Raw genomic sequence first — 27,961 nt, forward strand, 5'->3', positions numbered from 1 at the left:
GGTGATGCATTCTTTTCCTGATTTTAAGATGTTCAAAATTATTATTTCATGTTAATATTATTGTGAAAGAAAGTGGACAATTTTAGAACGCTACCCATTTTAATAAGCTAATCCATTGCAGGCTTCTACAATATATATAAACTTATAGCTAGTTATAGTAACGAAGTATAGTTATGAAGGTCCCAAGTAGGGTCTTTGTATAGACCAGCCTTTATTCCTAGAAGCTGGAGGCACTGGAGGGATCTCTGGCACTGCTACATTCTGGAAGCAGGAATAGTGGATCTGATGGATCTCACTGTTGCTTTCGGGAACTTTACAGGTCTGGTACCTGCTGCATGATTTGGATTCTAGGTGCCACCTTAGGTGATAAAATCAACACCTGCTTATGTAAAGCGTTGTCTGAATAGACACATTTTCCAAGGAAATCCATCCATTATTCCCTTAAACCAATGTAATGAAACCCACTGAGCTCTCTAGTTGGAAGAAATGGGACATCAAGCCCCACAGGTGAGGTGGGAGCTGCTTGGCAGCAAACTAACAGTCCAGTTCATCTCTTCCTCGATTTGACATGAAGAGTTTACTGAATCTGTCCAATGGAAGGGCAGGCCTTCAGCATGAAAAAGATGGAAGAATAAGGCCTATGTAACTTGCTTTGACAGATGCAGACTTGCTCTTTGAAACTTCAGGTGCAGCATTTTCATATACATAAAATAATATACTTCTGCAATTTTTTGGCTTTTCCTGCCATGGCATGCCACAGTTCAGTTCAACTATGGCTCACACAGGGATAGATACACTTAGTAGCAATAACTATACTATTCCAGGTGGAAAAATCACTACAAGAATTTATAGTGGGAGACATTAATACCACTTCATTTGTTACCTTTGTATGCTAGAATATAGGCAGATACATAAATCAGTAATGGGAAATTATTTATCTACATTTATCAGACACTCACTGAGAACAGTGTTAAAGCTCATACTGCTTATATAACTTGAATCCTAAATCCATAAAACTAAATATGTTGTGGTGTAGCCAATTTGTTTATTTTAGGATTGGTAGGGCTTTAACATTTGTTTGTAAACCACCCAGAGAGCCCTCTGGGCTATTGGGGTGGTATATAAATGCGATCAATCAATCAATCAATCAATCAATCAAAATAGTTCATATTATTCAAATTACTTCGGAATATACACACTGCACTCACTAAATTGTAATTGTGTTTCAGGAGAGTTACTTTCAATGAGTGTCTTGCCTGTGTATTTGCTAGGCAATGTCTCCCATCTTTGGAACAACCCCCCTGCCCTGCTGCAGCCTGCCTAGCACCAAATGTGCCACCTTTTGGGTACCCGGTTAGGCAGCCCTCTTAGCAGAAGCTCTTAAAAGATCTCCCTGGTCATCCAGGGGCTGTCTGTCTGTCCGTCCGTCTGTCTGTCTTTTCTTCATGACCGGGTCTTTTTCATTTTATTTAAAGTATTTTAATGCTACTTTAATGTTTCTAATGTTTTAAATGTTGTCTTATTGATTGTATATCATTGTTTTTATATCCTGTTGTGAACCACCCAGAGAGCTTCAAATACAGGTTTAGAAATGTAATAAATAACTATGATACTACTACTTACTGGTCCAGCACTTAGTTTGGCATTGCGTGCTTGCAGGTACATCAGCATCATATTGTATTGTACTGGAGTGCTAAAATGTGCACAACCTAGTAGTACAACTGTTTATGAGCTGAGTCCCTGTAATACACTGGCACACTTATCAAATCGCAGTCTGCTTTCCCTCATAGGAACAGGAACTGCCTGCTGCCAGATCAGGCCATTGGCCTATCTAGCTCACTATTGCCTTGCCTAGCAGCACCTCTCCAAGTTTCAAGCAGGAATTTTCCAGCCCAGCTGGAACAGCTGGCGATGGAAGTTGGGACCTTCCATACGCAAAGCATGCACTTTACCACTGAGCCATAGACCCTCCCTTGATACTTGTTAACTTATTTTTAATGCTGTTATTCAACAATATAGAAAGCCTGCAATTCCATTTTAGTTCTTCTAGCTTTCTCGCCCACTCATTCACTCAATCATATTCTCTGTTACTTGTATCATCTGTTAAACTGGAAGCCCATTATTTCCTAAGGTTATTGGATTATTTGGAAAAACTGCGAACATTCAATTTGTTTTGGAGTTACCATTGGATTTCCAGTGCACATCCTCTAATGATTATATTGGGTTTTGGAGTGCAACCCAAATTCCATCACACATCCTCATAAACACTCCACAAGCAACTATATTAAAATCAAGCCCCTGGAAAGCTCTGATGAATAATTTTTGGCTTGTGGCTTATTTCAATGCAATTGATTTTGCAGATCAGTTTTTCGGGAGGAAAAACTGCCTGATTGCTTCAGACAGCTGCATCTAAGAGATCTGAAGTGTTCCTGTGACAACAGCACTGAAATGATGTATCGCACTTATTCCAAAGCCACTGGAAAAAAGCAGAAATGAGGTGTAATAGCCCTGGAGCTTTTTAGATAGATAAATGGGCAAGTAACAAAGGAAGGGACACTGACATAATGGAGGACAAGTTAGGAAAACACCTGAGTTTAGGCACAGGGGACATCTTTTAGTCAAAGAATGTATTTTGAGGCAGAGTAGAAAAGGAGGACCTGAAGGTGTGCCCCTTTATTAGTATTTGTTTGTTTGTTTATAACATCTGTATGCTGCCCAATTGTGCCATATTTACTTCATAGACACAGGTTTAGAGCCTTCTGGGAGAAATTTTGCAACAAAAAAGGTTAGTCATTACAAATGGAATCATAATATACTTGTAGCTTGCACAAGCAATTACACAAGCATTCCTTTTGCAAATGTCAGTGCATCTGATGCTACATCTTATCCTGAAAGTTTCTGTTTGGTGCTGAACAGCTTAGGCCCTGGTTATCTTGAGGAATGCCTGCACCCATACGTGCCTACGCGGCCTTTGAGATCTACGTAGGGGGCCCTCCTGTGTGAGCCATCTCTTCAGGAGGTGAGAGGAATGGCTGCCAGGAGGAGGGCCTTTTCTGCAGCTGCTCCCCATATTTGGAATGATTGCCCCAAGGAGATTTGCCTGGCACCTTCTTTACTTTCTTTTCAGTGCCAGGCAAAGACCTTCCTCTTTTAAAAAAATTAATGACTAATGCCATAAGACCTTTGTTTTGTATTTTTTGCTTGTATTTGTTATTTTATTTTTAATGTGTTATTGGTTTTTATCGTGGTTTTTTCTTGTAATTGTGAGATGCTCAGAGGTGCTGTGGTCTCACAATTGGGCAGCATACAAATATTTTAAATACATAAATAAATTTTGGATGCTACAAAAACTCTTCCGCAAAGGCTTGGCTAAGTTGGCCAACTACTGGAGGTGCGCTAATGCTTCTTTCACACCAATGTTTTGACAATGTCCAATAGCTGCCTCATTTTGCAAGAAGGTCATAACCTGGATAAATTTTATATTGGAAAAGCTTTTAACATTTATGGGTTTTCATGTTCTGCTTAATTATCTATCTGCATCTTGCAGACAGAAGGTCAATGAAGGTCAACACAGAACTGCAAAATAGTAGAGCTGAAAGAGGCCAAGGAGGCCACTGAGTCCAACCCTGTTAGTCCAGGAACCATCTCTCTCAGATGACTGTCCAGTTGCATCTTCAATACCCATGGCGTAGGAAAGCCCACAACCTCCCTAGGTAGTTGGTTCGATTGCCATACTGCCTTAATAGTCAGGCAATATCTCCTGATATCTAGTCAGAATCTGGTTTCCTGTAACTTGACTCTATTAGTCTGTGTTCTACACCCTGGGATAATCAAGAGGACATCCTGTCCTCCTTTTTTGTGACGGCCTTTCAAGTATTTGTAGAGTGCTATCATATCACCCCTCAATCTTCCTGGGGCAGAACATGCCCAGTTCTCTCAATCTCCCCCCATAGGACTTTGTTTGCAGACCCATGGTCATGCTGCCCTCCTCTGAACCCCTTGAAGCTTGTCTGCTTCTTTCTTAAACTTGGTGCCCAGAACTGGACACAGAACTACAGATGAGGTCTGACCATTTCTGAGTATAAAGGAACTAATACTTATGTGTTTTGGAAGTAATACTTCTATTAATGGAGCCTATAATAGCATTTGCCCTTTTTGCAGTGACATCACATTGTTGATTCATATTCAGTTTGTGCTCTACAACAATTCCAAGATCCTTCTCACTTGCAGTACTGTTGAGTCAAATATTCTCCATCTCGTAATGATGCACTTAGTTATTTTCCCTCTAGTTGCAGAAGTTGGCATTTGTCCATAATGAATTTCATTCTCCTGTTGTCAGCCCAGTGTTCTATCAAGATAATCTTGAACCATCATTCTGTCTTCGAGTATTAACTAGCCCAGTCAGTTTTGTGTCATATGAACAATCTGATAATCATCCCCTTCATTTTCTCATTCAAATTATTAATAAAAATGTTGAAGAGCACTGGGCCCAGGACTGAACTCTATGGCACCTTGTTACCTCTTCCCAGCTTGAGAAGGTGCCGTTGGTAAGCACTCTTTGAGTTTGATTCTGTAGCCAGTTACAGATCCATCTAATAGTTGTCCCATCAAGCCCATTTTGTTAGCTTGCTAATCAGGATATCAAGGGGTGCTTGTCAAAAGTTTTGCTAAATTGAAGTTAGATTATATCCACAGCATTCACACAGTCCATCAGGGAGGTTACCCAGTCAAAAAAAGGAATCAGATTAGTTTGGCAGGATTTGTTCTTGAGAAATCCATGTTGGCTTCTGGTAAACATTTTCAAGGTGTTTGCAGACCGTTTTATAATTTGCTCCAGAAATTTTCCAGGAATTGATGTCAGGCTTACTGGTCTGCAGTTCTCAGGTTCAACTTTTTTCCTTTCTTGAAAATAGGGACAATAGACCCAATCATGTGGCACTTGTCCTCTATCATAGAGACAGTGGTTCTGAGAGTTCTTCCGCTAGTTCCTTCATGATTCTAGAATGATGTTCACTGGGCCTTGGAGATTCAGTTGAACTAGATGATCCTTGACCATTCGCGTCTCAATCTTGAGCTGGCATCCTGCACCTTCAGCTTGTACTTCCCCTTCATCAAGAAGCTCATAGATCTTCTTTTGGAAGAAGACGAGTCAAACAGGCATCAAGCAGTTCTGCCTTTTGTCATTTGTTATAGTTTTACCATATGCACTGAGTTAGATGAACTCCCATTTCTTTCCTGTTTTTTACTTTGGACATATCTGAAGAAGGCTGTTTTGTTGCTTTTAGCATCCTTCACTAGCCTCAGTTCATTCCTAGCTTTAGCCTTCCTGATGCCATCCTTGAAATTTCATGCTACCTTCCTGTATTCTACCTTCCTTCTACTTCCTATAAATATCCTTTTTTGTTTTCAGATAATTTCTTAGCTTTTTGTGAAGCCACATGGGCTTCCTTTGTTGTCATCTATGCTTTCTCCTTGTTGGAATTTTATGTAATTGTGTCCTTAGAATTTCCTTTTTTTAAGATTTCCCACCCATCTTGGACTCCTTTTCCCATTAAAGTCACTTGCCATGGGACTTTGCTTATCACTTTTCTAAGTTTGTTAAAATTGGATTTCTTGAAAGCCAGCTCACCTGTTTGGTTATAGTTGGCTTTTGACATAAATGGAATTTCCACAGCCTTATGAGAACTAAACAACTGATATTACACTGGAAAGATAAGTGGGCTCTTCTGAGAACTCAGTGGATTGAGAACCTATTGACCCTTTCAACCTCTGAACTGGTAGTGTTCAAATGCCACCTATGCATGGATAAATATAGGAATAAATGGTTTGCTTTTGTTGAAGCCTGACAATAGTATAGTTCCTTATTATACACCAGTAATGCATACACATATAAATTTCCTACATATTAATATGCTCCTCTTTTATCTCATGTAAACTATTGTTAATATTTTCTTTACTGTTTTTGGTTTTGTTATAAGTGTCTGACATGCACATTAAAAATATGAGCACTTCCTGCCCCTACAGTAATTTCTAGTATTCAAACATTTGATTACAATTTAGAACATTTTTTCCTTCAAAAAATGAAAAAAAAAAAAGGGATGGGAGATGGGTAGAAAATATGCTACCCTGTACTGCTACACTACCCATATAGCTAAAGTGAAAGTTGTGGGGAAAATAAATTTCTACAGTCACTGTTTTGTCCTAAAGCTGCCAAAAAATAGGAAAGCAACATGAGGCTGGATTCATGTATCACGCTGCCCTTGATATATGAGGCTGTAAACAGCTGAATTTTCTTCATAGTACTTAGCAGCTTAGTATTCCCTTCCATCCCCAGGATAACTGAACCAAAGGGATGTTCTACAACATAATAATGCATTACAGCAAATTTTCTTTTTTGTTTTGTGTACAATAAACTTATTATATCTAATTATGAACTGTAATATGCAGCTCCTGTAAGTAATAATTAAATCTTTTCTGCTACATGAAACATGTTAGGTGAATCTTTTCAGCATGTTGTAAATATGGAATAACACACAAATAAAATAAAATGTATCTCCAAAATAGATTTGAATTAAGAAAAAAGGAACAAGAAAAGACACTGGTGCTTCATAAATCTGGCAGAATCTACCACCTCTGTTTCCAAAGGATAGATGCATCAGATGTAAGCAATACAGCTAGTGGTCCAGGGATTATGATGTAGAAACTCTTACACATTTCTTGGCAGTTTCACTCACTATTTACATCTATCTCCAAACTAAGGGTAACAATGCATGACTCTGACAAAGTTGGCTCTACTTCACAAAACCTGTGGTATATCCATTTGGCTACCTGGAGTAAACCCCATTGAAGACTGCAGGAGTTGCGTCTAATTGAGTGCAACATAGGTTTACACTGGTTATCACAGAAGGACCCTTTCCCAACCATGCACCCTCCAGATGCATTGGTCCATAACTTCCCTAACCAGCATGGCCACTGGGGGAATGTTGCTTCAAGTCACAGTGCAAAGGAATTTGCTATCTTCTAAAATATTCATTTGCTTCTCAAAGGGGAACTCCACATACCTTGCAATGAGTTGAAAATACAGAAGAGGTACATAAAAGGGAGATGTAGTGGTCCCCAAGCAAAAAAGGCAAATCCCCATGTCATGCCCAGTAGGAAGGTCAAGCTTATAACACTACGAAGGTTCCTCAGTATCTCTTCCCGCATAGTCCGATTGCTCCTTTTTCCATTTCTCCCACAGATTTGCATCATCACCACAACAAACATGGCAATGTTCATGAGAAACATGATTCCAAAGTACCCAACGCAGGTCACATAAAACACAGTATTGTCTTTAATCCAGCAGCTGTAAAGAAAGTTAATTCCATTATTAGTTATTCCTGTCTTAGAAAACTGATTGCCATTTTATTCTTTCACAATTCCCATACTGCAACTGTGGTGTAGTTACTACTTCCTCATGGGTGTGTCCCAGGGTTATGATGGAATGAGAAACAAACTGTTTATTCACCCATTCCATGTGGGTTATAGTCTGTTTGCAGACATCACTGCTACAGCAAGGGACTGGATCACCCAGAAGCAGCGAATATACCTCAATGATGGCATGAATTGGACCTAATATAAATCACAAGAGGATCATTTACTGAATTCTTCACTTATAGTTGTACAAAATTGGTTTCCACTATCTCAGTGAACACTTGGAGTTGCTCTGAGTAAATCTGATAGCAGCTAAAATATTTTGACTCAGACTGGTTAGTCACACTGGGCTGGCTAGTGAGACTGTTGCATCAAGTTAGTAAAGTAACAAACATGTTTAATTCTGATATTTTGCAATGAGTCCATAAAATCCAGTGTTTACATAATTATCATCCAACTGTAGACATTTCTGCTGACACAGCCAACTCCAGTTTCATTACAACACCCATATTATATATTATATTGTTACATACATGAATATATCAATAGTGACATTGCAGAACTGATCTGAAAATATTCTTTGAATAGTGAAAAGCTGCATAATTATCTCACTAGGAACCTACAGTTAAAGGAAAGTAAGTGACCACATATATTTGGTGAGATTTCTATAATTCTTTGTAAGCTTAATTTATAGCTGTGGGAAAGGCTCAGCTAGCTGCCTAAAGAAGCAGATTTGTATCCAAGTTTCAAGCTGTGAACCGATTCTAAACACATATAAATGAAAGGAAATCCTTTTCATTTCAATCGCGTTTACTTTCACTATGGGCAGATTTACACATTTCAGTTGTTGCTCACAACACTGGTAATATGCCTGAGTTTTCTGCAAGAAACTTGTAAAACACAGAAATATGTGTGTATATGCATGCACACCAATGCACACTTTAAAACCTTGATGCACATGCTTATTGAAAATGTGAACCAATCATATACATACAAACTGATATTTAAGCCTCTAAGAAAAACAAAGAAAATGAAAGGTTCTATCACACAAACCAAATCAATTGTTCCTGCAAAAAGATAAAAGCTAGTTATATAGGGATATTTATGCTTTTGAGCTGGTAGACAATCCCAGAGCAAACATTATCTATCACATTAAGTTTCTATGAATCACATCCTGAGATCCAGTTAAGAGATAAATGTATGTTTCCACATGTACCCTTAGTGGGATAGAAAACTGTGTAAACAATGTTATAGAATCATAGAATGGCAGAACCTGAAGGGCCCAGCTGGATCCAAGCCCCTGCTCAGTGGAGGACTCCAAATTAAACCAACCCTCTCAGGTGGCTGTCCAGTTGCATCTTGAGTGCCTCTAGTGTGGGGGAGCCCACAACCTCCCTAGGTCATTGGTTCCATTGTTGTACTGCTCTGTTAGCTGAAACCAGGTTTCCTGTAACTTGGTGCTCAGCGTCTGATTCTTCTTTTTTATTCAACTGCTGGGACTGATTCTGTCAACTTCAAAAATGACTGAAAACTCACTAATTGCATATTTGGACATAGTGGTGGTGCATTTTTTTTTTTAATGTGGCTTCACATCTGACTTATGGCGACTCTACATATGAAAGCGCTTCAGAATCTACGACAGCCCTGGGCAGTTCTTGGAAATTCAAGGCAATGATTTCCTTTATGGAGTCACTCCATTTCATATTTAGTCTTCCTGGGGTCTTATTACAGTCGCAGTAACAGTTGATCAGAACAACTTCAGTCGCCCACCCATTTGTCTGTATTCCACTCCATTTCCTAAACCTAAAGTTTTCCGGACTTTTGTACAATAGCTAAAACACAATGCTATTTGGGACTTCTCAACATTCCTCCTTTGCCTTTGACACTGCCTACTATGGGAATGTAGCAGCAACAACTTCTCAGAAGTAGATTTCAGGCTCCTGGTCCACATTTTCTGTGCTCCTGCTCTAAGGTAAGGAGAAGGGGCCACAGTACTCCCCTCTTCAGATATATACCCCACACAGTTCAGGAATGCATGAATAGGACTATAATCTTTCTTATATCACTTCCAAAATGGTTATGCACAGAGATATTTGACTCATAGATGAGAACAGCAAAGTACATGGAGCTTTATGTGGTCCTTGCATTTTAACTACTTGAGACAAAATACTTACAAATCATCTCCACTTTTTCCCTTAGTATTCTTGCCATAGTACTCTTTGTTGTAAATATTATTTGCATTTGTATTTGTGCTCGCTAGAACAATGATTATCACCAGTGCTGGTAGACCTGTAATAAAAAAGAACATGACCTTACAATGCTTAAGGACACAAGAACTGTTATGTTAGGCCAGAGCAACAGGCTATCTAGAACAAATCAATTTTGCAACAGTAGCTTTAGCATACATATTTGCTGTACCATTTTGTTATCACTCTATATGCACATGTATGTGATAGTTACCATTCATCAGTATGCAACTGCATTTCTGGACATGCCCAGAAATTTCTACTACATGTAATGCATTATATTTAGGCCAAAGGTAATGCATTGCTGACAGTGCTGCAGGTTAATACACATCAGCCTTAGTTTATGGTTGTCCCTTTTCTGAGACATTCTAATAATACACGAGACTGAGTCAAAGAATGCTTCAGACTGTATTCCACTGCCATGTGCCACTGCATAACTTAAATGTTTTATTCTAAATGGCTGTGATACCAACCCCAAGCAGAGGCTACTATATGTAATTTGTTGAAGGTAAGCAAGCACCTATTGTAAAGGAACTGCTGTACAGTAAGAAAAGACAGCAACTGTATGTAAAATATCCTGGATATTAATATCAAATGGCAGCTGAGTATTACTTTTTTGTGGGCTGTGCACTTTCTCTGCTAAGCAGATACCAGATCACACAAGTTTGGTATTAGAAGAAAATCTAGCCTTCAAGGTGTGTTTTATCACTACATAATGTGATATAAAATTACATTCTGACCATGTTGGAAATCAATTCAGCCCACTGTTAATTACATTTTGCCTATGGCTCCATTCTACAGCACTGATTTATATTTTTGTAAACTATTTAGTAATAGATGTCAGTGATGTTGATAATCACAATTAAGGAGAATTTGGTGTCAAATTTTTGCTGTATCCTTTTGGTTTATGGTTTTGCATTGCTTTGTACAACAACAGTAGCATTCAACCCTTCAAATTTTTTTTCAGAAGCCTAAAGTTCCAGGCACAGAAAACTGTGAATAAGTGCCTTGTTTCATGAATTATACAGTTATACAATTATACATGCCCTTCAATGCATGGTTTTGTAATGAAAATTAGGTCTTCCTTGCAACCTGGAACAGTGCTATCAGAAACATTTTTAAAACTCAGGCACAGTGTTACAGGAATGGAACAGAAATTTAGATATTGCTTCTACAAACTGTTGTAAACCATCCAGAGAGTTTCAACTACAGAGCAAAATACAAATGAAATTAAGTAAATAAACGTAAAGTTATACACATATTCCAGGTATGTTGTTATATGCACATATTCAATATCTTCTTTAGACCAAGTAACGTAGTTCTATTGGAACAAGTTTCTTGTCCAACTCTTTATCAGCTGCACATACGTGGTTGCAGCCTTCACTGTATCAAATCAAAGGTTATTTCCACCCATATTTACCAGGTTTGTTCTTAATCTGTTAAATAAAACAAGCAAATGGTGCTTTAAATAAGTATAAGCCTTGGTATTTTTTAAAAAATATGACTTGTACCAAAGAACTTCCAGGAATGTCTCTGATGACTTGCAGCATCCTATGTCTGGCTTCACAGCCCTCCTTTTTGGAGGACTTTTGAGGGAAGAGTGGGTTCTCACTTCACTTTTCCCCAGAAGGGACAAACTTCATACTCACACAGCAGCCTTTCTTAAGAATTGTTCTGAACTATTTGCGAGTATGCTTTCTCTTTAATGGCTGAAAGATCAAGCTATTCCAAAACAGCATGGAGATATATTAAATTTCCATGGTGTTGAAATTGCATATTGAACAAGCAAAACAACCAGCCCTGCTGGCCCTTTATCATATACTATGCATTAGGAAAGTAAGTCAGAATTACATAAGTAAATGGAAAATCACGAACTGCATTTGAAGTCAAGTTAGTGTGTTTACACTGATCCTGCAAAAACAACAACAACCAAAATGAGTGGACACACTCCCAATGTATATGAATATGCACGCTTCCAGGATCAGCATATATCTTTTAAAAATATATATTACGCCATCCAATGTGGTTGTCATAACCTTCCAAATTCCAAGGATTATGGACATCCAGTGGAGAGTGGAAGAAGTGCTGAGGCAAAAATGGCCTCAGCACTCCTCCCACTTAGATGGCCAATCTAAGGCATCTCGGCACTTTGCATGAGGGGCACCACCGGGGGCACCACCAGGATTCCTCACAAAGTGGTGCCTCCCTCTGGCACACCGTGTCTTATGGAATAGCTACTGTGCTTCCAGCTCTGAGGTTGGTCTCCTGACCTCAAAGTTGCAGCCAGTGTGGAGAGGACCACAGCAGCTGTGATTGCAGAGCAGGTGTGCTCTGAATTCAGAGCCCCAGCTTTTCCCTTGGAGCATTTCTCCAAGGACAGAACTGCAGCACCAAATTATCCTATGGCCATCTCGACAGTGCCTAGTGGCCATAGGATTGTATTTCTATAAATACAATAATTTATACTGTAATTCTAACCATTATTAACTGAACAACTTTCACCCCAAATTATCAAAAAAATATTCTGCTGAAATAATCAGAAAATAGTGGAGAAACCTTGTTCTTCATTTCCTAATAAACATTTTCTGAATAAAAGTGCAGCTGAAAGAAGGGAGAACAGGTCAGGGTAGGTGAAAAGAAGAATTATCCATCTGCTTGGTAATAGTGAAATGCAACCAAATCAGAGTACTAAATGAAAACATTGGCTATAAAAATATTACTTACCCCAGCCAATTATGCAAAATTTTAGTATGTATCGGCGAATGTAGGTATTGAATACCTTCACTAGGGCTATATACATATGAACAGCTTCCAAGCCCATCCAAGTAAAAGTTGCCAGAAGGAAATAATGCAGTAAGGCAGCAATAGCAATGCAGAGGCCTTCTATGTCAAACGATGCAATCCAGCCATCAAGGAGGAAGACCAAGTTTAGACAAAGTAAGGCCGTGCTTAAATTCATCAGGATTTTGGAGGGATAATCTCTTCGCAATTTTCTAGGGAAAAAATGGACAGCAAATGTCTCTATAAGTAACATGTGTTCCATTCTATAAAGTTCAACTCTTGATGCTCTTGGGACTTAAAAACTGCTGAAGACATGAACAAGCACATGGACAGATGTACTTATGCCCATAAAAAAGACTTGTCTATCAGTAGACGCGTGTGTGTACATGCACTCTTGCTTATGAGTATATCTGTGTGGGGGAACAAAACTTTAATACAGTGTTCTCAAATTCCAAAAGGGTTGAAAGCTATTTTGCCACAGTACTTTTAGACATTTGTTCTGGGGTCTGAATGGGGAATCTCCTGCATGCAATCCACATGTTCTACCACTAAGTTAATAATTTAGTTAATAGCTGATTTTTTATGAGAAAATACTTACTCAAAAGCAATGTATGTCAGAAGAGTAGCAGCTGAAAATATGGCAGATATTCCACAACCAATGTATGTTATGAAAGTGAGGACTTTGGTGTTTTCAGGATCTATTTGCGAAGAGGTTCCTGGCAGGTCCTGTATACAAAGCAAAAAATAAAAAATAAAGATAAATGTTGGAACAACATTTTGAAATGTCCAACTGTTCTTTTTTCCTTGTGACAGCAACACAGGTGAAAACTCCAGAGAATGTTGGCTTGAAACTTTGCCCTTGATATATTTAGTAAATAGCTGTCACACCTCTAGTTTCCTTCCTATAGCGCCTGAGAAAAATTCAGAGAATAAGTAATGTAACATCTGGAAACAGTACCAACACACCAGCTCTATTGTTCATTTCTGTATCATGAAGTTCTAAAGAACCATTTTGTGGGAAATCCTTCCTCTTGCAGTTTCCCATTTCCTCAGAACGTGCATCTAAAAATCTGAATTTACTCTCTTGTGAATAATATACGGAGGATCATAATTTTTAGAAGTATAATCTCTCACACATGACACCTTCTTTCATGCAGATTATCCCTGCTTTGGGGAATACATGCAGAGTTACCTGTGAACTTCAGTCTGAGTATTCTGCAAAACAGATGGAAATAATATCAATGAAGATATATGTGTGTGCATGGGTAGCAGCCTAAAATATGGGGATTGATGTGTGAATAGTCAAAAACTATTTCAAGACCCTTAAGTACACCAGGTTAAATTCATAGAAGCAGAATTCCACTTATGGAACAGTACTTCCCCTTCATCCCTTACATCTACTGAGAATCCCCAAACATTGTGGATAAGTTTGGAAGATGTGGGGGGAAAGGAATGGAATGGATGAGAATACATTCTGATAATGCCTGTTCTGCTGAGGAATGGACACAGTTGAACACAACTCATTTCTCTTATCAGTTTTGCTAACCCATGCTATTTGCCCTGAGATGGTCAAAATATGTATTAGACCTAAAACTCTGTGAGAAAGATGAATATGGCTAAAAAAAGACAATGTGAAATGTATAAATATGCAGGAAAATCCTTTTCAACCATCTTGCCCAAAATATTTTATGTTTTTTCTAAATCACTGTCAGGATCTACATATATATGTATGTCTAGTTTGGTCCTTAAGTTGTACAGGAAATAAGAACAGTGTCTCAAATCACACTGATAAAGAAAGGAAACCAGGAGCAGGAAAAGTCAGGCAAGGTGCAGGCATAAGCAGAAACAGCACACAGGTGAACCTCTGTTGCTGAGGCAACATGGCAAGGTGGGAGACGTGACAAGATGCAGGATACCCTACTGGAACCAGGAGCAGGCAAAGTCAAGCAGGATGCTGGCACAGGCAAGACAGAAGAAACAGCAGGAACCAGGAGCAGACACTACAACAGGAGGTCCCATGTTACTGTTTCACAGCTCTTCCCCCAGGACTCCCAGCAGGTGCTTGTCAGTTGACTGAAAACTCCAGCAAGGCCTGGGATCAGTCCTGCAAATATGGTGGTGGTTGCTCTGGTTCTGGTCATCAGAGCAGCCCAGATCCTGACAATCCTGTACTATAGCTTAACTTTGGCTACAAATAACCCAAGAAGGGAAGCAATCATTTGTTGTTGAGTTGTGGACTCTAGGTAGTTTGTGGTTAACAACCCAAAGTTAAACTGTAGCCCAGGTTCACACAATAACCTGTGATTCAAGAACAAACGTTCAATTCTCATGATTCAGTGAAAACCCATACTCAAACCATACTATGGGTTGTTGTTACAGGCAAATTAGGTCAATCTTTTGCCAATTCATGAAGCATTACATGATCTTTTAAGATTTTATTTAAGTCTGTGTGCTTCAGTATTGTGAAAAGTCAAAACTGGAGTGCTCTTCTAGCCTGGCTTAGTTTTTGAAAGCAAGCAAAAGACCACTAACAGATAGACTGCTTGACAGAATGTAATACTTGACCTACAAACAGCCTAATAGTAAGCAATTGATGAAAGAATTTGATTTAATTGTTCATTAATACATTGTGGAGCTTGTCGTGTGCACGCGCTCAGATGAGTCCCTTACACATGTACAAAAGGAGGAAACTTCCCATGAGAACCAGAGTGTTGATGAAGAGTTATTTCTGGTGTCAGCAGAGCAAACTTTACTCCCCACTCTCACAGATGCTGAGAGTAAGAATGGGTCATATAAGGAGGTGCAGAGAGAAGCCCAAACAGAGGTGCAAAAACAGGACAATCTGGGAGTAAACATGAGAACAGACTCTCAATCTTCTGATATGGAATGTGAGAACCAAGTAGACAAGGGACAAGGGAGATTTGAGGATGCTCGTTCTCGCAGGTGCAGGCGCAGACTGGGACAGCTGGAATCCCGACTGAATGACGCAGAGAGGGGTCACAGCATTCCACCCATGAAGGGGCGGCCATGAAGGGTTCATAAATCAAGTGTGGGCTGAACTTAGAACGAAAGAAAAACTTTCCATCCTGTTTTGACTGTACATGTAATACTGTTTAGAATAAAGACATTTGTCGTATCATCTGGAGTGACTACTTTCATTGGGAAAGAATGCCAGCCTCACAACAGGGCTTTTCATGAAGGAAGATGATTTGTAAATGTTTAAAGGATGAAACACACTTAAAGGGGTTCTCTTTTCTGCCACTGCAAGTACCATATAGCAGCTCTAAAAAGCCTGAGACATTTCTTGCTTCATCTAAATCCAGAAAGTTGAGAGACCTCAGTATTATAAAAATTTGACTACACAGTTATGCATATGTTTAATTAGTAGTAAGTCCCATTGAGTTCAGTGGGTTTTCCTGCCAGGTAAATGAGCAGGGCTACATTTGAGGAAGTGCAGGTGAACTCTAGCATGCCATAACTCCTGCACTAACAACAAGCAGATGCATCTGTGTCACTACTTACATATTTCTTTTTCTAATCTAGAAACTAATTAAGGCAGTGGCCTCAATCCTAGTAATTAATACCATGTAAACATATATGTGCAAGGTCTTTCCAGCTGAGCAGATATTCAGCAGTGCTAGTTCTAATTGTCTGCTGCAGAAGAGAGAAAACATGTTTGCACTGAAATACCCAATACTGAAACAGGTGAATCGATCCGTTTCATGGTGTACATTGCTATACCACGTTCATTTTCACTTCCATCAGATGCAAAGGCAGAGTGAGAAAGTGCATACATTTTCTGCACACAAATATTCTTTGCTGGACTGAAACTATTATATGTAATTATAAATGAGAACTCCACAGAAAAGAACTGGTAATTTAGAACACCAGAAAATATTATAATTCTCAGTCTGGAAGACTGCCAGGGTTTCTCTTCACTTCCGAATCTCACACAAAAGCACTCACAGCAGGAGAAAGGACACATTGAATTTATCTTAAAGAATGCCCCCTTCTCCCACAAATATGTGAAAGTGGAACAGAACAAGTCTGAAAGAGAACAGAAGCTCTTGTGATATTTTTCATATTTAAATTCAAGCAAGATGTGAAAAGAGCTAATATATTAGAAGGCCTGTATAAACCAAACATTAAATCCTCTGGCTCTAATGTACCATTAATCACATGCATGGAAGAAAAAAAAAAAACATTCTTACACTTTGTCTCAGCGTATATAGCTCTTTCTTCTGGCTTAATACATAGTTCTATTTTTCTAATTTTCTTCCTACGCTTGCAAACAATAGAATATTAATACGAACAGAAACTCAGACTGAATTGATTTTTGAGAAGAGTGTATAGGGATCCTCAGAAATTCTGTTCAGTTTGCAAAAATAATAACTTTAAAAAATACTGATATCTAATATGCTTGTTTCCTTTATGGTAGATAAAGGTGCCTTAGTGGGGTAGTAAGTGAAAGAGGGAGGGAGGATTAGAAATAACAGTTCATCAGTCATTAGAAACCAGGTCAGCAGTTGAAAAATACAGCCTATATAGAATTCTCACTACAGGTCCCATGCTGGATCAGGATATAGACACAAAGAGGATGCTGAGCGTGTACATTCCAGGTCCAAGTAGGTATAGGTGCACAGTCCCCAGTGCTAGATTAGGACTGTGTGTACCATGCCCAGAGCAAGATCGGTGAAAGTGGAATGCGTTGCATATGAGGTTCTCATCACCACTGTAGATGAATTGTCCATATTATTCCTATTCATATAGGAAAATACATCATTATTTACTGTCTAGATCAATGAGTGATATACAGCTGGTAAAATTCTAGGCAAAAGATTCTAAGTGCTTGGGAGAGAATTTCTCAGGAGAAAATGAAATGTTTCATGAAAAGTGTACAGAGGATCCAGCATTTTCTAAGAAGCAGTTCAGTTCTTTCTAAGAAAACCATGAAATTAGTTCAAAGAGTGCAGCAAATCCAACAAGCATATTATCATTTTCTGAACCTCATGAAGAACTAAGACAGCACATACCATCAGTACCCCAAAGTGTGTAAGATGATTGCATAAGCAGACCGTTTCATTTTCGTTTGACTTGTTCAGTGCTACGCAACCTGTCTCATTCCATCCACCTTGGCCATCTAGAAAATGCAGGGGATACATGTGGTAGTTATTAGGTTTTTGTAAAGTAATATCTAAAGTGACTTACAGGAATTATAAAAATCAGATAAAGAAATCATAAAGCAGAAACACAATACAAATCAATAACAGAGCAATAAAACAGCCTTTGAAAACTAAAATTAGTCAGTTCAAAAGCAGAGGCAAGCAGTTGGGAGGCTGTGGATAAGATGCTGCATTACCCTGCTAATTATGTTCTGGCTGTGCTGATTCTGTTCTACCAGTGAGCCCTGCTGCTTTTGCAATGGAGATTTAGCAGTTTTGTTAGCAACTGGAAACAAGCAGAAGCACTGGGCAGATCAGCAGAACTTTCAAATGACGCTCAGCTGACCTGCTGCAAACCAGAAATTAGATTTCCCACTTATTTGGGGGAAAACCTTCCTATAAGAAATAAAATAACTGCCACTCAAGTGTTGAGTCCGACTTGTGCAATAGAACTGCTGGAATGGGCCACTCGCACAATGGCCCAGTTGGATACTGCCCTACAATTTACCCCCAAAGGCATAGTGAAATAAAAAGATTTTCAGCAACTAACTAAAGAATCAAAGAAGACTCAGTTGAACTGTGGTGCCACCACTGAAAAGTCTCTGAATCAAGTGTGTCTATCTAATGTCATATAAAGGTGGGATAAGAAATAGAGCCTCTAAAGCTGATCTTACCTAGGAAGCAGACTCATGTTGAGGTTGGCAGTGTCTGTTCCTTTCTACAGAATGGTGCGCCTATTAGAATGGTCTGTTTCTACAAACCGATAGAATGTGATGAATTCCTATGAGCTTTTGGGAATTTCCAGCCAGCATTGACTGTCTCTCTGTCAGAGCCCTAGGCCAGGGTAACCATTTTTTCATCCTTTTTCAGTGCTAAGCAGGGCAAAGCTCTGATATCTCTCTGATATCCACTGATCAGAGAGTGAGAACAAGAGCATTTCCTTCCACAGCAGAGGGTGTGGGGTTATGGGAAGAAGCAGCTAGGTTGGATGGCTTGTCAATCCCTGCTCTAGGCTCTCCATGGAACGCAATAATGACTGGCGAAATGGATACAAACACTCTTGCCACCTTCTCCTGCACTGTACTTCCTGGTACATCAAGCAGCAGGCTAGACTTGGGGGTTCTGGAAGAGCAGTGTTAGGAGGGGCTCCTGCCAGTGTCTCTCTCCCCAGCACCTGCTGCCTGGACCATCCACTTATTCTGCCTAATGGTGAAGTCACCCTGGAAGCATCAGAATACTGCCCCAAATAAGCCTTTGGTCTGATCCAGCATGCCTATTCTCATGCTCTGGAGCATGAGTTGCCCACAGAATCTTCATGGCTTCCCCCAAGAAGGAGATTGGAGAGCACAATGTGGATTTCCCTGTGCATAGCACAGCAGAGGTCCTTGCTGGTGCTGGAAACAGCTGTTTTTCTAAGTGCCAGCCAAATCTGTCTGTATTTGGGCCCAAACCTCTAAGATTTGCATGTACTGCACCTTCCCCACTGGGCAAGATTCCATACAGATTAAACATCTTGGTTGATGCTGCAGGCGGATCAATCACCTGCTGCACTGCCTAATGATGTAATGGGCCCTGCCCCTGATGTCATCTACCCCACCCAGGGCTGCATGGGGGCTTTCTGTTCCTCCACTATGATTTAGTCTCCTGCCTTACTCTGGTGTTGACTCAAAAATGAGCTATAGTACCTCTTCTACAGCTGCTTCCAGCCACCGTCCCAACCAGCTGCTCCTACCTCCTCAGAAAAGCAAGGGCTGGATGGATTCTACAAGATTGGAGAGGATGCTTAGCAGTTATCACATTTACAGCCCAAACTAATTCCCATTCTGAGGGTTGACAAGGACTGTCAGACAAATTAGCAGCACAGAAAAATCTCAACAGACTTCAGGAAACTATTAAGATTCATAAATTCCTAGAAATGGGCCACATTAATGGATCTCTTCCTGCTGTGGAGGCTCGAAACCACTGAAAGCCCAAACCTCTTTGACACATTACCTTTACATAACATTATCCTGTGTTTGGAAAAATAGTATTTCTGGCACATTCCTAATTTTATTAAATTAAAAACAGATTTCAAGTTATAAATAATAATTGCAGTATTTTTTCTATATTAGAAACAAAGGGAACAAGTTCAAACTTACTGTTCTTGTTCATATCCCAAAAGACACAGGTAGGACTGGAAGCCTTCTAAATATTGATACAAGCAAGATAAAAATAAAAATATTGTTTATAAACATTGTATAGCCATACTGATATCCTCAAATTAAAACATGTAGTCTTGTGAAATTTATTAAAACATTCTGAGATTGAAAGCTCCTTTCCACTGTCTTTCAGTTTCTTATTCCAGTGCTGCAGGCTGAAAATGAGAATGGGGCAATCTGCATATGAAATTGTGTCTTTGTGTTTAACCAACAGCTTTTTGAACATGCAACTTGTATCTGCTGGTGGGAACTGGTAAGTAGAGTGTAAGAATTAATTGTGCATTCACCTTTCCTCACTTATTATTTAGATGACATGATAACACTCTGCTTTCAGTTCTCTTTGTCTCCTGGTTTTAGAGCATCGAAAATGAAGTATTATTTGTGAAAGTGAGACAAAACACATTTTCCCACTTGAGTTATTTTATTATTCTGCTATATAGCACCACCTACAGGTTATGCAGTAGAAGATCAGGAAAGGACAAGCTATTTGTGTACAGCTCAGATGTCAATGCTGCAACACTGAGCAGTAGATATAGTTGATTCACAGTATTGACTCTTTGTGAAATTAAGGAAGGTGTATCGTAGCATGTGTGGGGAATTTAACCCCCTTTTCCCCTGCAGCAGTTCAGAGGAAAATCTCGTGTTGGTTAAAAAAAACAAACAAACCCCACACTACATTGTTCTGAACTGTTCTTGGTTACCTGGTAAGGGCATAATTAGTCATTTTAACAAACTTTTGGTTCAAGCCCCTTAATGTGCAGATTATATGAATGCAGAGACAGAGAGCACTTCTAGGGGATAACAAATAATGAAACAAGGAGTTCATCCTCTTCCTGTGCCTGCTGATTCTCCTCTGCAAAGGCCTTCCTCAAGAAATTCTTCTACCTATTTCCTGCAAATGCTAGTCCCTACACTGGATTGCCAGTGTTTCTGTTTGTAAAACCTAGTTTCGGCCCTAGTTTCTAGTCACAAGCTGCAAGGGGGAAAAAAAAAACATTACTGGAGCTATAGCTCCTGTAGCCATCATTCTGCTTCTTCTGATCTGAGAGATGCTGTAAATCCTTAAGATTCAACAGAGCATTAGGGAATCAGGGACATCTGGTCATCTGAACTCAACATATTTTCTGTCCATTTCTGAGTGAGCCAAATTGGGATTCTTTTCCACAGACTTCAATCCGTATTTTTGTAGGACTCCATTTTGTCATATTTCAGTGTATTATTAACTGTAATTTTCACAGCAACCTGGAGAATACATATAGTAATATCGGCTATATTGGATGCTGCCACATAACTTGTTAAATTGTGTCAGCTTCTGCATCCTTTGGAAAATTAATTTGCAGAAATACACACCCCAACCCATGTGATTCTAGCATAATTTGTGCAAAACTGGCAGATTTGCACAAATTGGTTAAAGGGAGATTATTTGCACAGATTTCATTAGCAGTTAAAAATGCACAAGTGCTCTTAGAGCTGGAAGTCTGGAAACTTGTTTTACCACAGTGAATAAGTACTAGCACAGAGCTAATAAACTGGAATATGAAGAGCCTGATCAAATTTCTCACGTATTTACAGACAGAATTTCAGCTGTGCCACAAGAGGCACTTATACTTGTAATAGCCACATTTCTACTTTCTTTTTTCGGTTTCTTACTTAAGAATGAATGAGAATCCTTCCAAATGGATGGTTTCGAGTGCTAAAATTAAAAACCATTGTGAACATTTTCAGTCTTTTCCTCAACTTCTGGTAAGACAAAAGTAGGAAAACTACACATGAAAGACAATGTTCCCATATGCAATTCCATTTTTAAAGTGTGGCATCTGCAGGATTAAATGCCTTGTTTAGAAGCACCTTGCACGTCTTTCCATTATAGTTGCATTTGACTTCATGTGGCATTACTGATCTTTTAAAGACAAAGAACAATCTAGAGCTCTTACCTGGATTTTGTCATGTTTAAGTGTATGCTTAATTGTAATCTTCACAGGATCCTGGAGATCACGGATAGTAATATTGCCAATACTGCAGGCCACCACATAACTGGTTAAATTGAAGTGAGTTTCTGCATCCTTTGGAAGATTAATTTAAAATAGCATGAATATCTTTCTGAATCCACAGAACAATAGCTAAGGTACATGGATTTATTTCTTCACATGAGAGACCAAGTCAATTGCGAGCACATTAACATTTATCATTGCTCATTACAGAAATATAAAAGCAAAGCGAGTCAGAAGGGGTATCCTGGGCCATCCAGTCTGACCTCCAGCTCCAGCTGGCTCTGCTCATGTAACCCCCAACATGTGGTTGTCCAATCTTTCCTTGAACACCCGCACTGATGGGGCCTCAACCACCTCCCTTGGAAGCCCATTCCATATCCTATGGGTCCTTACACCAGGAAGCACTTCCTGGCATCCAGCCTGAAGCCTGGTTCCTTGAGCTTTGCCACACTGGAACACATCCTACCCTACACTGCAGGGGAAAAAGGGTCACAGACCTCCTCCACATGATATCCCCTTGCATACCTATAAGACGCTAAAAGATCCCCTCAGAAATAATATCCTGATTATAACACTAAATGGCTGCTTTTCCTCCCAGGGTTTTTGTTATTTCCCTGATTATTGTAACATTTAGTGCCAGAACAGACTGTATGGTACTTTGCAGAATGTTTCTCCCTTACCCACTCTTTTCTGAGACAAATCAGAGTTAACCCTCAAACAATGCTGATTAATATCCACTTCTGAAATAATTAGATCACTTCCCAAACTGAGGCTGTAATGGTTTTCTTATCTTATTAACAGAACTGTCTCCAGAGGAAAGAGATAATCTTTAGTTTTGGCATTAAAGACACTTGTAGCACAATACATTTGCTACATTTTCTACCATGTAATGAGTTCCCAAGAGATAAAGGAGATAAGATTTCCAAGTTCTGTGTAAGGAAATTCCCTGGGCATCCCTCCATCTAGCTATCTATCTATCCCTATTCAGGCTTCCTTTTTTGAGTTTACAGAAAAAATGCTATGTAAACTCCTGTTTATGATCTGTAATAGTTGAATGTTTTGTGTGACTTCTGAGATGCTATGGTGTATCTGAGTGGCCCTGAAACTTTGTTACTGTGTCTACCGAGTTTTGCTATGTTAGGCATGTATTATATGCTCATGATCGATTAGATGATGTTGTGAACTTCCAGCTTTATGTCTATTTTTAAATATTCTTAGGAGCAAAGGGTGGTTTAGAGCAAGGACAATAGGGTATTATTCATGAAAGCAAAATCAAATATATTTTCCTTGTTTTATTTTATTATTTTACCGTGACAAAGCACCACCTACTGCTTATACAGGAAAAAAGCAGGAGAGTGAAAACTTGCAGGAGTTTGGATCTCAGTTCTGCAGTGTCATCAGATACCACAGATTTATAGCCTTGTGCAGAAAATCTCATAGGCTTGCAAGAGAGTACTGTTTAGTGACAGATTAAGAGGGCAAGAGAGGTAATGGCTTTTAAGATTCAGATTAGGCCTGGGTCAGGCTAAACCATTTTTGATTAAACTGGAAGTGGATGCTTCTGATATCTTCTTTATGGCTGTGCTCAAAGAGGCCAGGGAAGAGTACACAATCCTGAGGACTCTCAATGCTTATGCAATGATGGTTTAGCACATGGGTGGGAACCTTTCTTCTGTAGAAACCTTCATTCTCTTGGAGGTAATTGGTAGATCAATGGCGGCTGGAGCAATTGTGGGTGGGCTGAAAGTGGACCAGGTCACCCCTTTTCTCTTTCTCTCTTATTTAGTCTTAAGTGTACAAGTTAAAAAAAAAACTAGAAAAAAGGTAAGTCCAGCTTTTTACTCATGTTGATGGCTCTTAGTTTACCCTTAGAAGCACATCAAAGCTTCTAAGAAGACCAGGCAGAACTATCTTTAAATTATTCAGACTTCCTCAATGACTGAGCAAGTATTTCAATCTTATCTGGACATCAAGGCATCCGGGACTCATTTCATGATGTATTGATTCAGTAAACATGGGTTCTGCTTAGTAAGGAAGTAATGCAGTTCATTTTATGAAAACTGGGAGTACACTTAACTTTCTGCTATTACCCAAACTTTTAATTCTATGTATTAGCAATCTGAGAATCTACCATTTCCATGTCAGCAATAAAATCAGTTAAATAGAACAAGCCACAGTATGATTTTTCCTTTAGCTCAGGGCCACATGACAGAAAAGAGATGGATCAAGTAGGAGCTTGTAGAGTCAGGCTTTTATGTTTCTCATTAACTAATGCTTGTGATCATTATTGCAAACAAGTATATGGAAACTGGAACTATGTGTAACAAATAAAAAGACCAGTCCCAGACAGACGAACAGACAGGTGCTGGTGGGAGATTCCCCAAAAGAAGAAACCACTATTTCCTAGACATTACTGTACTGGCTTGTGACGGTGTGGGAAGGGTCAAGATTTCTATTTCCCTCCTGGCTCTTCCAGGAAAAAATGCTTCTCTTTGTTATAATGGGAGATAAAAGAAGTAAGTCAGCCCCTGAGCAGGCATACTGTTTTGGCCTTAGTTGGCATGTTGGAGAAACAAGACCCACAGCCCACCCCTTCCATGCCCTGAGAATGCCCTGTTTTCATAGCATCCATTGGGCCCTCATCTACCATTCCTGGGAACCTGGGATTGTTCCCTAAATGAATTATGTGTTACCATGACATAACAACATTTTCCCAAGAGCTATATGCCCCGGCTTTTCCTGTTCACTCTAAGCTTCTTTGTTGTCATTACAATGGAATGTTGAAAATGCAGAGACCAAAGACTCTACAGATATTGTTGGGTGTATTTAAGAAGGCAGTGGAGGGTCATGGTGATTTGCCAAGCTAGATTACGCTTAATATCTATCCACAGTGCCAATAAAAAGTATAATATATGCCAGCACAATGCTGCAGCATTTTGCGGATGCACTGGAGACAAAGGTCACTACAAATGATTTATAGGAAACAAGCCGCTCATTGAAAAACAAGACTTCTTTCTTGAATGTGGTTTCTGTGCAATTTCAAAGGATATTTTGTCAGTGGTTACAGTTTTCTACAACTTATAACTTATTTTTATTTAGAGAAAAACAACGGAGACAATAAGAACACCTTCCGAATCATATATTTAAGAATACGCTATCTCACTAACTCAAGTACTCCGATGTACTCCACATAGGTCTGCCCCTGGAGACTGTTCACAAGCAGCAGCTTGTTCAAAACATGGCACCTAGGAGATAGCTGTGACCAGATCATCCAAACAAATGACCTATTCTGGCTGCCTTACATTGACTGACTACACACACACATACGTGTGCATGCATGTATGCATTTATTTATGCATTTATATGTTGCCCCTCTACTCCTAAAGGAATCTCTGGGTGGCTATATGGTTCAATTCAACTGAAAGCCAGTGTGGTGTGGTGGTTAAGAGCATGGGACTGGGATTCAGGGGATCTGGGTTCTAGTCCCTGCTCAGCTATGGAGCCAACTGGGTGACTTTGGGCCAGTCACAGACTCTCAGCCCAACCTACCTCACAGGGTTGTTGTTGTGGGGGGTAAGATGGAGGAGGAGAATGATGTAAGCTGCCTTGAGCCCTTTGTAGGAAAAAGGCAGGATATGAATTGATAAATAAATAAATAAATAAATAAATAAATAAAAATTCAAGACAAGTTCCTACTTTCCACCAGCTGCAGTTCCACTTTGTTTGCAGATTTCCTGATCATACTGAAAACACTCTACAGAGGTTTTCAGACATTTCAATTAACATGTCCTCCTATTTTTCTCACACACCATTGAGATGACATCTGTATAAGGCTATTGACATCAGCAAGCTCTCACTGACATCAAACAAGATAAATTGCAAAGTATGTATGCTTTCATGTTTTTAGGGGCACTTTTGTACTTAGCCAAAGGAAATCATTACCCTGCTTACCTGAAAGAGTCCATTTTTATTGAAGAAAGTAAACTGAGCCCTGGATACAGCATCAAGATCTTCTGGACTTAAACTGTTTAGTAAGCTTGGAGGCAAAGCAACTGAAGCCAAAGCATTTTCTTGGTTTTTATCAAAATCAACCTGAAATGCAAATGAAAAAAGAGACACTGAACTAAAAAGGAAACATCTTCTCCACAATGAACAACAGCACATCCTGAGCAATCTGAATCCATAAACACTGAGGGGACAATCCTAGGGGTTTCCAATCTTGAAGATTTCTGCTTTGGTGGTTGGCAGCAGGACCTTTTCTAGCCTATCCAGAAAAGTTTTTCCTCTAGATGGGCCCCCTGAACATGCCTAGTGAAACTACATGGGTTGGGTCTGGGCCACAGCCGCAAAGAGCAAAGAATTTCTTGCATCTTGACCTCTGTTCTCCCTGCCCACCAGAATGCCCTGTTGCTTCCTTCATTAGTCACATCTATGACCTTGGGAAGCAGCTGGTTTAGTTTCCCAGTTTTTCATGGCACCTGAGAAGAGTGGCTTTGGGATCCAGAGTTCCTCATGTCAAGGCTGTGCCAGTATTGACAACCCACTAGACTGTCACAAAGGGGGAAGGACTCCAAACAATTCTATGTTCTTTGCCTTTTCTAGGCACTGTAGAATTGATCAGCCCGTCAATAAGAAATTTGGCAACAATTTTAAGGGAATTATAATCATTTATAGACCTGGACTGCATTACAATGTACTTGAATGTTCAGAACTGAAATTTGAACATTAATAGTTGAACTTATCTCAGTATAGCAACTTTTTGGTTTCAGCAAACTGTCGATTGTTCAGTGGCTCAAGTGCTCTTGTTTATATCTGGCTTGCTTTTACTGCTGCATACTTTCTTCTTTTATAAATGTTTAATGCTCATTCATTGTTAGCAGCTTATAATGAACAAAATGTGAAATCTTGGCATAGCACACATATGAAAACAGAAATATCAAATGCCAAATACATTTTGGATTACTTTTTTCAGGGAGACAGAAACAATAAGACATAGTAGAGATTATTCATTACAACATTATTCATTAACTGAAATTATAGCATTTTAATGGGTCATTAGGAGGCTTTTCTTATTACTTGTCAGTGTTTTGGTGCTGCTCCCTCCTTTTGCCTGTATTGGATATCATGTTTTGGAAAAGGAAAAGTGGAGTACAAATTCTATTATGAAAAACTAATCAAACAAAACCTTTAAAAAGTCAAATTAGGCCCTAGTTGCATGTACTGCCTTCTGTGAACATTCTATGACATTTGCATTCCTGGAGCTCAAAAATGTACTTCTCTGTTAAACATAAAAATAAATTCATGTTTAATAATATTTTGCTTGCTGTTGCAAGTTAATAGCAGTAGTACAGAAATGGTTAAAAACTGCAGCAAGCAAGGTATAGCTCAAAGGCCTTATTTTGATAATCGCATTCTAAAACAGGTACTGGAATCAGTGGAATTTCTGCTTGTGTGAATTAATGCAAGCCTGTGCATTTGTAGCTGTGCTTCCTATACCTGCAAGTCTGAAGCATTGTTCTGGGAACCAACACTGAAGGAGAAGCCACGGAACAAAGTTGAATTCAAAGATGAAATGCCAAGTGCCAAATTTCGTGTTGAGATACTCATGGAAGGACCTGTAAACTGAATCTTCAATGCTAAGGCATCAATAGTCTTTATCGCTCTAAAATCAAGCAAACAGTATTATTTCATTATCACCATTACCACACAAGCAACCCAATATCCTTAATAAAAAAATATTTTACCTGTGCATTATAAACAAGCATCCCAAATGAATAGAATGTTGCTTCACTGTTCTGCATAAATGCTTCATAAATGCTAATAGAACCTATGCTCTTTATTCATTTGCACTGGATCTGACCTTTCTACCAAAAAACTGCATGCAATGGCCCAGTTTTACCTGAGGTAGACCCATCTAACCTGCATGTACCAGCTTAAATCCACTGTGGCTGTCTGGCTGCTTTGTTTGCTCCCTTTGGGGAAACAGAAGTGTCACTTCCCTTCTCAGTGCCTCCACCCCTTTCTTAAACCTGATGCTTCAGTCATTTTGAAAATACAGGCCTGTTTATACACATTGTGTTACTGCTTTTTAAAAATTTGGGCACGTTTTTGACCATTTTAACGGCCTTGTAATAACATTAAAGTTTTGGAATAACATAATTACTTACACA

At 39.3% G+C, this 27,961-nt stretch overlaps 1 protein-coding gene across 1 annotated transcript in view; it reads right to left on the reverse strand.

The window, feature by feature from the left end:
• Positions 1-27,961, reverse strand: part of ADGRG6 (adhesion G protein-coupled receptor G6) — a 108,211-nt gene that overhangs the window by 11,051 nt on the left and 69,199 nt on the right. Inside the window, exons 13-21 of the mRNA XM_044423491.1 lie at positions 27,288-27,453; positions 25,743-25,883; positions 21,735-21,863; positions 19,741-19,786; positions 17,474-17,580; positions 13,039-13,166; positions 12,384-12,652; positions 9,588-9,702; positions 7,062-7,345 (exon numbers count right to left, since the gene is read on the reverse strand). Of these exons, the coding sequence (XP_044279426.1) occupies positions 7,062-7,345; positions 9,588-9,702; positions 12,384-12,652; positions 13,039-13,166; positions 17,474-17,580; positions 19,741-19,786; positions 21,735-21,863; positions 25,743-25,883; positions 27,288-27,453 (1,385 nt within the window). The remainder of the gene's footprint in view (positions 1-7,061; positions 7,346-9,587; positions 9,703-12,383; positions 12,653-13,038; positions 13,167-17,473; positions 17,581-19,740; positions 19,787-21,734; positions 21,864-25,742; positions 25,884-27,287; positions 27,454-27,961) is intronic.

Source organism: Varanus komodoensis, unplaced genomic scaffold, assembly GCF_004798865.1.
Source record: "Varanus komodoensis strain SLA01 unplaced genomic scaffold, ASM479886v1 scaffold1, whole genome shotgun sequence".
Taxonomy (NCBI): Eukaryota; Metazoa; Chordata; class Lepidosauria; order Squamata; family Varanidae; genus Varanus; species Varanus komodoensis.